This window comes from Solanum verrucosum, unplaced genomic scaffold (assembly GCF_900185275.1).
Source record: "Solanum verrucosum unplaced genomic scaffold, falcon-dt-bn FXZP01000049.1, whole genome shotgun sequence".
NCBI lineage: Eukaryota > Viridiplantae > Streptophyta > Magnoliopsida > Solanales > Solanaceae > Solanum > Solanum verrucosum.
Genome location: NW_026020221.1, coordinates 7444602 through 7456357, shown reverse-complemented (window position 1 = coordinate 7456357; position 11756 = coordinate 7444602). Strand labels below are relative to the sequence as shown.

General features: G+C 29.5%; 1 protein-coding gene across 1 annotated transcript; it reads left to right on the top strand.

Moving 5' to 3' along the window:
* Positions 1–9759: 9759 nt before the first annotated feature.
* LOC125831471 (cationic peroxidase 1-like) lies at positions 9760–11233 on the top strand. The gene is made up of 4 exons (XM_049510653.1): positions 9760–9912; positions 10011–10202; positions 10581–10746; positions 10848–11233. The coding sequence occupies exons 1-4, from the start codon at positions 9760–9762 to the stop codon at positions 11231–11233; spliced, it is 897 nt and encodes a 298-aa protein (XP_049366610.1).
* The last annotated feature ends 523 nt before the right edge of the window (positions 11234–11756 follow it).

The following is an 11756-nucleotide window of genomic DNA, read 5'->3' as shown; positions in this document are numbered from 1 at the left end:
TTACTAGATTCTTTTGGTCTGGTCAAAAACCTAGAGAAAAGTACCATTGGGTCTCCTGAAAAAACCTTTGCTACTCATACAGTGAGGGCAGGACTAATTTTAGAAGTCTTACAGACACCTGTCAAACTTTCCAAGAAAAACAATAGTGGAACTTGAGGACGACTAACTCCTTATGGAAGCAATTTATGAAAGCTAAGTACTTCAACTTTGACCACCCCAGCACAATTCAATGGAAAAAGAGGCAAACTCAGAGTTGGAAAATACTTGCTGAAATCAAGGAAGAGGTCTAATGCAATATCATCTGGAAAGTTGGTAAGGGAGACGTTTCCTTTTGGTTTGACAATTGGTCTAGATTGGTACCTCTTTGGTAATTAACTCCTAACAACGACCACTATAGCCAGATTACAAATAAGGAGGTCCTTAGTAATGGAACTTGGAACTGGAACATTCTGCAACCTCAGTTAAATGAGGAGACCAAGGCTTATAAGATCATTGACATCAATATCAGGATTGTTGAACACAAGAATGACAGAGCCATTTGATCCCTAGATAATGCAGGCCTCTTCTCAATCAGCTCTGCATGGAATATGCTGAGACAAGAAAGGACCACGAATAATTTGTCAACTATATTTGGCACAAAGACATTCTATTCAAAATGTCCTTCCTGACTTGGAGAACGATAAAAGATAGACTATCCACCGAAGAGAGAGTAGCTAGGTTTGGAATTCAGGTGGACTTTTCATGCCACTGTTGTAATACAAACAACACTATTACTGAGATGGAAGACACTGACCACCTATTTAGCAAAGGAGAGCATGCTAGGAGAATCTGGAAATATTTTGCGGACCCTCTTGGGATTGAACATATGAATATAAGTTTGAAGATGCTCCTCCTAAATTGGTGGAACTATAAGACACCTAACATCATTGCTAAATTCATTACAATGATATTACCATTGATCGTATATTGGGAATTATGGATGGCCATATGCAACAAAAAATTCAATAATATGAACCCCTCATTCTATAGAACGAAAACTAACATACTATCCTTTCTTTTGCAAGTCATTAATATGAGATTTGAAAATGCAGCAGTAGGACTTGATTGGTACAAGCAACATTGCAAAAGCATCAACCATGCTTTTTGGACTCAAATGGTGTGCACATAATGGCTTTAGAACTGCCTTGGGCGAAACATACTTTTTACTGTTAGCTAAATGCATAAACAGAGAATGGAAAATTCCTTGGAGAATTCTCAATTTCATAGAAGAAAATCAAAATTTAGTTGAAGAATATGGGTTCGAGATCAATCATAGTTATAGAGAAACTAATCAACCTGCTGATAGATTGGCAAACTTGGGTCATACTATTGCGGGAACCCAAGTGTTCAACTCTTTTGTTGAGCTTCCAAAACACATTAGGGGGCTTATTAACATGGATAGATGGAATTTACCATCTTTTCGAGTCAAACATACTAAATATGCCCAAATAGCTTATGAACCTCCTTGAATTTTGTATAAAAGCATTGAGTAGGTAGACTAGTCTCATCTTGATGGTCATGTACAAAGTTTGGTATACCAAACTCAAATATGTAACTTTTTGCACATAAATAATCAGTAGAGACAATGTCTTTGAGTAAAAAAAAAAAAGCTATTTCCATTTTCAATTTTTGCTTAATTTCTTTTTCTATCAAACACAAACAGATGGCCTCCAACTCATTTTCTACATCCTCCTTTCATCATCTCATTGCCTAATATGAAATTTAAACTCACCAACTATCTAATATGGAGGACACAAATAATGCAACTCATTCAAGTGATAAGACTGACTTATCTTATTGAGGCTATGAAAACACTATAACAAAAAACACCTTTTAGCAGCAATAATATACACATTAAAAATGAGTATTTAGACTTATATACATTGTATTTTTTTATACTCCACCTAATTATTATCCTATTAGATCCTATATATTTATATTTTGTGGAAATTGTCAAAAAAGAATGTGCTTGTATAAATTCAAAGTCTATCAATTCAGTAAACAAGTACAAAGTGAACTTTCATAAACATGTGATTATTTTTCGATTAACGAATGTGTGAATAAGTAGTAGTAGAACAAAATAAAATCTCGAGGTCAAAATAGATCTCAAGTAATTGATTAGACCAATATCATGGGTACAATTTTCGAAGTATAAATAATTGGGTTAATGTTTTGTTTCTATTATAGACATATAAAACTGGCTTCCACCATCTTCTATGATATCAAAAGCATGAAAAAAAATTAAAATATTATTTGGTTGATTATTCTGCTAATGAAGGTAGCATGCAAGTAGAGACAACTAGGAAACATATATAAGCAACTATAGGTAGACATGTTTGGTGCCTAGCCAATATAAAAAGGTGTCTCACTTTTTGACATTACCATAGGATCGTTCGGATGGGAATAAGTCGTTTTAAAATTAATTATTTCGAAATAAATTATTTTATTATGTAAATGGGATAACTTATCTCATTATTATGATATAAATTGTGGTATAAATAATTCAAGGACTACCTAATACCTCCAACCAAATGTATAGATAAAATAATCTTACATTTTATTCTGAAATTAGTATACGTTATACCTCACACCAAACAACATGTAAGTGTGAAAATAGTTTTACTAGCTTATACTATTCACTCCGTTCATTATTACTGGTTCATTATTCTAAAAATATAATTTCACTTTTAACAAATCAAGAAAAAATAATATTTTTTTTTGAAAGATTACATAATTAGATATACTTCACTACCACATATACTGTTATTACCAATATTTTCAAAATATTACATATCTTATCATTAATTAAGAATTTCCTACTATATATTGAAGACAATACACTTAGGTACATGTATTTTTGTTAGCAGATACACATAAATTGGAGAGAGGGGAGCGAGATTTGTATCATTGTATGTATCCCAGATATATGTGAATAACACTAGATACACACTACATACATGTATTTGTATGTACCTGGAGTGGTTCACTTCCAGATACATGGGAGAGTGGCGAGCGAGATCTGCTATGTATCCTGAATCATGTGAATCTACTTGGATACAATGTATCTAGAACAAATTACACCTAATTTTGACCTCTTGTATTCGAGATACATGAATCTGGACGTATATGGAGATACCAAAATCTGGTAAGATACGTAATATTGCAAACTAGAGTGTATCTAAATAATTATCTTCTAATTAAACTAGTAGAATTTATGTAAGTTTCCTCTTCTTCTTTTTTTATTTATCATCCTCAACATTAATCACTACTTATTTTCTATTTTCCAAGACCTAAGAAGCTAAGACTATACATATGAATATTGTAGTAAAATACTCATATTAATTATTGAGGCGTGTAAAATAAAAAATGAATAAATAAAAGTGAACGAAGTGAAATAATTTGGTAAGATTTTCAAGGTAAAAAGGCGAGAAACCAGGTGGCATAAACCAAGTAAAACCAACAAAAATGGACAGGCACTCGCTTTCTTGTTTTTCTTGTTTCCTTAACCATCATGACCTGTCTATAGTTCAACACTTAAATAAATCAACAATCTTCAAATATTTTCAAAATTCAAAAAAGTAATATATATCATGCCCTTGCTTTGAATATCTTCATGCCTTTGAGACTCAACATTTCTTATTTTGCTTCTTATTTCCTACTTGATTACATACATGATTTGCATGTTATTGTTCTAATCAAACCTTTATATCCTTCTAAAATCACCATTTAAAGCTACCTATATCTACTCTTTAAAGTAGTATTTATATGTTACATCTTGATCCAATTTTTTTAAAAAAACAAATATATTTAAGAAGAACAATTAATGTACAATTTTTCTCAAATGTCAATGATAACTATATCCTCTCTTCTTATAATTTTCCTTCTATTCCATGCATGTAATGCACGGTCACTTGGTCTCCTCAATAAGGTAAAATTTTCTATTTCTATATATTAACTTCAAATTTATTATCTAATTTATATCTTTATGTTCAAAATTATTACATTATGTTGCATGTGGTTTTTCTCTCTTCTGATAGACTTTACATTGTCCCCTTATTACCTGTTATATTTTTTTTACTGTCTCCTTGTTACCTGTTATATTTCCGTCACGGTCTCCTTCTTCCTTATATTTGATTTGCTGTACTTGAGCCGATCGAGAGTCTTTTGGAAACGTCTCTCTATCTCTACGAGGTAGTGGTAAAATCTGATACATTCTACCCTCTCAGACCCCACTTGTGAGATTTCATTGAGTATGTTGTTTGTTGTTGCAGTTGTTGTTTATATCTTTATGCCATATGCATGGACAAAATAATGATATTTTAATACTATCAATATATTATGAAGTATTATAGAAGATTGTTTTATGAAAAAAAATAATGTTTGTAATATAACTTAAATACTTTTTTAATTTTAGAATTTAAATTCTATGAACTGACGGTATAAAAGTAGTTACATTAATCAAATCACTTAATTATAAGATAGTTACAAGTAAATGTCTATGATAAACATACACTAGTTAGTAACCTAGCTGTAACTATGATAATTAACCTGTCATTACATATAACATCTAAATTTCTTGGATTGTTCAGTATATATAACTTAAATCCTAGTACTATAAGAGTATATGATGTATATCTTGGTAGAAATTTTGAAATCTAAAATTGAATTTTTTGGGTGTTTTTCTTGCAGAATGAGGAGATCAATTCAAGTATGGCTAGGGTTTCCATTCCATCGGGGTCGGATCTAGAAGTAGAAGTGTCAAATAAGAATATGAAAAGGGAGGCGGAGTATAACTTGGACTACATACCGCCAAGAACACACCCTCCAGCTCACAACTGAGTTGAGTGTTGGAGTTCACATGTTGCTCTATTTAAGTTCATCTTGAAGTATAAATTTTGGTTCTTAATTTTACATTTTGATGACTCCACTAAATTTTTATGTGCATTGAGATATTTGCTACATGATATAACACCAAAATGTTAGATAGGTTAAATGTGATAAATAGACAATATCCAACTCATTGTCATTTAGTCAACATTCGGAGTTTGACTAATTAAGTACGGAGTTTATAAAGAAAGAATTTTTTTTGGAACTTGTTAAATTAAACTATTTAACTATGGATTAGTGACAGATTATAAAAAATAAATTCAATTGGTTAAAAACTTTTTAGCGATATATTAACTAAGAATAACGATAACTCCCGTAGCTAATTTCATTTTTTTTTTTAGTAATTCAAAGATAATGAATACAAAACAAACGTTGGCTATATTTTGATTGAAAGAAAATCTATAATTGACAAATTAAAATGTCCAACTTTTGAAAGCAGAGGTATCGATTTATTTGATTGATTAATGTGTAACATTTAATCAACTCATGTGCATGCAATTAACGTAAAAAATAAAGGTTGATTAAGTCAAATATATTTATCTAACCCTAATTAGTGCATGGCCTTTATATAATTATTAATATTTCATAAAATGTAAACCACTCTCTTTCATAGTCTTGATGAAATAATACAATAGTCCAACTTGTTTCCGCCATAATTTGAATACAAATATTCTTCCGTATTAATTGACTTTGATTGATTAACCACTCTATCTTTTTTTTTAAATCCTTTTTAGTAATTTTCTTATCTATGATCCTACATGCATTATTAAATATCTCTTTTTGTTGTTTTGCTATTAGAATGTTTTTCCATTGGAAGAAAAAAAAATCAGATCTCTTTAGGTACTCTCCATTCATTTATTTTTCTGGGGAAAAATAATAAACAAGAAAAAGGACCAAAAGGTCTGAGAAATATGTTTTTTTTTCTTGGATTTATGTGAAAACCCCTTAAATACCTAGGTGTTGTTTGGTCACAAATATATTTGAGAAAAACTTGACAATTAGTGTTTGATCATATAACTTGTCATTAATGGCAAATATATTTGGTAAATATCTCTAAGTTCTAAAAAAAATAGAATTTGGGTCGTTCTAATATTTGTTAATTTTAAAAAATTTAAAACTACCCCAGACTTTTTATATTTTATGAAACAGCCATTATTTATTAATTCCAATTAATATCTATTTACAACCAACTCCATTAAAAAGAACATTTCGCTTTAATGAGTTATAATTTATCTTAAATCATATATTAATGACACGTTTGAGTATGTGATTATTGTACTTCTCTTGCCCATTTTATTATTTTTGTTGTTGTTGATTGTCATCAATTATGTTATAAGATTATTTTGTAACAGAACATGTTCATTATAAAATGATTATATAAACTTATGAGTAATTTTAATAATTTTTAGAACTTATTGGTATAAATCATATTTTTTGAAAAAGTTAAATACTTCTTTCAAAATCTATGGCCAAACACATGCAAAAACTTCATCTAAAAATGAGTAGTTAAAAATACTTGAAAATTTGTGATCAAACGCTAGCTTACGCCATATATATAGTCCATACTTATTGGAGCTATACTGTATATCAAAGTTTGACTTTAGGCCAAATATATGTGTCAACTGCCTAATTTAGAAATTAATGAATAGTTTGGATGAATGACTTTTACAAAGCAAATGTAAAATTAATTGAATATTTACAAGTTACATTATAATAATTAAAAATAATCTTATAGTCAAATAGCCTCTGAAAATATATCCGTTTTTGCAATCTAGAAATGCAAGAATAATAAGGAATTTTACCATTAAGACAACTCAAAAGTAAGAAAAAAATGATTCACCAAATGATTAATTACGCGGCTTATTTTAATCATACTAATTGTTTAAACCTACAATTGACATGAAAAAGTCATAATAGAATCTTCTTCTCTTTTTCTCTATTAAAATATATAATTTAATTTATATGCATTAATAAGATATATATTTTTATATAGGTTAATTTTAACTGAGTGTAGCAGGTTATTTGTTCATTTTTAAGATTATCATATCAATTGTTTAAAACAAAAATTTACCAATTATTCTATGTGAATTTAATTTCTTGATGTAATTTTTTTTTAATATATTGTACAAAATTTAAACTCTTGTTCTTGAGCTGAGGGTCTCTTGGAAACAGCCTCTCTACCTCCACGAGGTAATGGCAAGGTCTGCGTACTATTTACCCTCCCCAAACCCCACCTAGTGGGATTTCACTGGGTTGTTGTTGTACAAAATTTAAACTCTTATATAGGATGAAAAAGACTAGGTTTCCCAAGAAATAAATGCTTAGTTGATTAGACTATGTATATTTAATATTATTCCAATTGACCAAACAAATTAAAGATTCTCCAATGTTATTGGTTTCATACGACCAAGAAAGGAAAAAAAAACTCATGTATATATTATTACACACTTTTATTTTTAATTTTTTTTTATAAATCAAAATAATTTAATTAATAATTAGAATAGAAAAGAACTCTATATACTACTTGACTACTCCCTATTGATGTGACACAATATTCTCCTTTAACATGTTCCAAAAAGAATGTCGCTTTCTATAATTAGAATAACTTTAAATATATATTCTTACCCCTAATAAAGTAATTTATAGCTATACAAATGTCTAAGATTTATTTTAGACTACAAATATCAAAAGTAGGAATGTACACGCTTATCATATGGCTTGGTTCGATTTTTACACTTAACCATTTGACTTATCAATTTTCAACTTTTATGTATTAAAACCCTAATGAACCAATAAGATATTGATTGACTCAATTCGACTTTACGGTTACCCATCGATTATTGACGGATTATCAGTTAATCGACTGATTGTTAGCTTTAAAGCAAATTTGTATAATGGTTGATATGAACATGAATTAAAAATCATCCTCAACCAAGGAATCAATACAAATTCTTGATTGAATGAAACACTTTTTGATATACCTTACAATAGCAAATCACTAAAAGAATATATAAAACATCTTTAGCATTAGGTGAAGATCACACACTTCACTGAAACTTGTATTGTTGTCTTTTTTCATATTTCATAAAGCTTTATGAGTGTACATTGAAAAAGAAAAGAGAAAGAAAGATTCTGAGGGTAGATTATACAGGTAAAAGTGTATCAGGATAGAACATTTGATTTGCATATCAGATAGGTTTTAGTTTCGAAATTGTGTTCAACCAAGTTCCTAAAAAACTCTAAAGAAAAAAACTCTTGTAATCCAAGGAAACTGGACTAGGCACCACACTAGTAATCTAAATCAGTATAAAATATCTATCTCATTTATTCTCATCTGTTTGCTTCATATTTTATTTGTGTTACTAATATGCAGGTTAGTCGACTTCCTTCAGAAAGCAGTCGACTCGGAAAAAATTTCAATTCACTCCCTCTTGACTTTCAATTTCGATATAAAATTGAAACCAAATAAGTAGTTTTCATGTACTTCAATTGTAGCTTCTTGTCCAATGGCTTGAACCCATCGAATGTCACCATCGTTGCTGGCAAAAAATACAATTGGTACGTAGGTGGTGGCAATGGTAGTTGAGGTGAGTGACAAATGAAGACAAATGTTTTGGGGCAAAGGGAATGTTTAGCTAGCGTTTGACTTATATTCCTAAATATTTTTGAAAAATCTAATTTAGGTGAAGTTTGAACTAATGAAGTCTCAAAATGTGTTTGACTATAATTTTTGGAAACATATTTTACTTTGTTTTTGAAAAACATGAAACATGAATAATACACATAAGTTCTAAAAACTATCAAAATACTATAAGCTTGACACAAAATTACATTTTTATAATGAACTAGATATTATATTATTCTAAAATTATAACATCACTTTAAAGAAAACTATTTATAACACAATTATATAGCTACTACAATTCATCAAATTATAATTAATTACGATGATCCATCAGTGCAAGAAATAAATACTGATAATAGCAGTAGTACTTATTTAACTATTCTTTGATATAATCTTCTCATATTCTACAAACAATCTCTTTATAATGCATTTCCATATCAGATGATCAAAATGGATAAATACTAAATAGGAATCAGTTAAGGTCATAAATACTCTTTTTTTTATTATTTATATAAAATATAAAAGTTTGGGATATGTTTTAATTATATTTTAAAAGATCGACAACTATATTTTGGCCCAAGTATAAGATTTTAGCAGATTTTGAAATTTATCAAAAACAGGACACATTTTCTAATCAAATTCATATTTGCCAAAAAAATTCTTAAAAAATGCTTTCAAAATTTATGACCAAAGGAATCAGCTTAAGTATTTCTTCTTTTTTCTAACTCATTTATTTTATCTAATTTATATCTAATCTATTTTTCTGGCTTGACTAGGTGAGATAGCCAAGCCATTTCCTTTTCTTTCGAATAATAGATTGGGCAAAACCACTTAAACAGAAAAAAATAAATAAAAAAAAAATCTAGCTGCTATTGGCCTACAAGCCTTAGAAAAATATGGTCTGTTTGGTAATGCTGTAAAGTTTGAATAAGTTAAGTAATATTTTTTCAAAACTCTATAAAGAAAATGGAAATAAGAAATAATAATTTTTAAAAAAAAGGTAAGATGGTTGACAATTGGGCACACTCTTCTACTATAAATATGGGAAGAATTAAGAACCATATTCCACATTAAGCAGTGCTAAGCAATAAACTTAGACAATATCTTTTCTTCTTAATTTCTTCCTTTTTACTTCTAATAATTTCTTTGTCATGGCTAACATATCTTTTTTACTAGTTCTAATTATAGTCCCTTTTGTTCTAATTGGAATGAGCTCAGCTCAATTGACTTCCAATTTCTACAATTCATCATGCCCAAATGTTCTCTCCATAATCAAAACAGCTGTGAATTCTGCTATCGCTACGGAGTCTCGTATGGGGGCTTCCTTGCTTCGTCTTCATTTCCACGACTGCTTTGTTAATGCAAGTTACCTCACTTATTTTGCACACTCTGTCTCAATTTTAGCAATACTTTTGATTTTTGAAAGTCAAACAAGTATTAATTAATATTGAATATGCAGGGTTGTGATGCATCTGTGCTATTAGATGATACATCAAGTTTCACTGGAGAAAAGACTGCTAATCCAAATAGTGGATCCATAAGGGGATTCGATGTGATTGATACTATTAAAACTCAAGTCGAATCATCATGTGCCGGTATCGTATCTTGTGCTGATATTTTAGCTGTCGCAGCTAGAGACTCTGTTGTTAAAGTAAGTTAACAATTAAACTAATACTATTTTTTATTTTTTTTTATGTTTATTAATTTAACTTAACATGAATCTATGAAAATAAAAAAAATCAAAAAATTGGTTTTCATAAGCTATAAGCACATGTGACATGCCTTACAATAGAATAATTGTAACGAACATCCCATATGTAGTTGATGGATTTTTCAAGGAAGTTATTATAAGCATGTGCAAATATATTTTTTAACTAATAAACTTGTTGGTTAGGAAAAGGAAAAGAAAGCAAGTTGACCTTTATAAAAAACAGGACACTAGTCAAAGTTTTGATATATATAGAAATTATATATTATAATTGTATTAGTTGTTGAAACTAATTATATTATATTGTTTATGATTTATCAGCTTGGTGGACCTAGTTGGACTGTATTACTTGGAAGAAGAGACTCAACCACAGCAAGTTTGAGCACTGCAAATAGTGACATTCCTGCGCCAACTTTGAACTTAAGCAGTCTTATTTCTTCCTTTTCTAACAAAGGTTTCAATTCCAGAGAAATGGTTGCTCTCTCAGGTTTATTTTTTACATAAAAATACATAAAACATTATTTTTTTTTATCAATTCACTAGACTCATAGAAAATACGCTAAATCAAAATATCGTTGAATTTTGCAGGTTCTCACACAATAGGTCAAGCAAGGTGCACTACTTTTCGCGATCGTCTCTACAACGAAACTGATATAAATTCTTCATTTGCAACATCGGTTAAATCGAACTGTCCACAAAGTGGAAGTGACAATAATATCTCTCCATTAGACACCACAAGCCCAACCACATTTGACAATATTTACTATAAGAATTTGCGAATTCAAAAGGGTCTTCTTCATTCTGACCAACAACTCTCTAGTGGAGGATCAACAGACTCTATAGTTAACACTTATAGCTCCAATTCAGCCACTTTCTTCACTGATTTTGCTAATGCCATGGTGAAAATGGGTAATCTTAGCCCACTTACCGGCTCAAATGGTCAAATCCGCAAAAATTGCAGAAAAACCAATTAAGATTTCGCACAAAAATGAGATTTTAAAATGTAATCTCTAAATTTCAAGTGTTGCCTATGTGTTTTTTTTTTTGTTTTTATCGAACTTTGACGTTCTATGTGGTTAATTTGGAGGTAAAGGTGGCAAAGTTCCCCCTCCAATGTGTAACTTTCCAACGGTTGAAATAAGATAATTAGTGGTTTTATTTATTGAATTTGTTGACTTGATAAGATTTTATTTTATTAGGAGTGTTTCTTATATGTTTTCGTTTTTATTTTATCGCATAGGCTTTGATGTACTATGTATGTTTTAAATTTGGAAGAAACAACCTTTTGGAGATGTTTGTCAATCATCAAAGTTAATTTCAGCTCATCTCAATAAATTCTTCCATTTTGATAATGACAAATTTATGTGCAATCTTAAGAATCAACTTCGATCATCGATAATGACTTTGTAACATTTTAGATTTTGCATATAAGTCTAGGGACTCACCGTCTACTCATTGTAATCCTATAAATAGCTAAATATAATAATTTTGAAAATG

What these genes read in the sequence shown, in the direction of transcription:
- LOC125831471 (XM_049510653.1), top strand. Translation starts at nt 9,760, where the DNA reads ATGAGCTCAGCTCAATTGACTTCCAATTTCTACAATTCATCATGCCCA. An exon ending in TCCACGACTGCTTTGTTAAT is followed by an intron (nt 9,913 to 10,010) that starts GCAAGTTACCTC and finishes TTGAATATGCAG; the next exon opens with GGTTGTGATGCATCTGTGCT. An exon ending in CTAGAGACTCTGTTGTTAAA is followed by an intron (nt 10,203 to 10,580) that starts GTAAGTTAACAA and finishes ATGATTTATCAG; the next exon opens with CTTGGTGGACCTAGTTGGAC.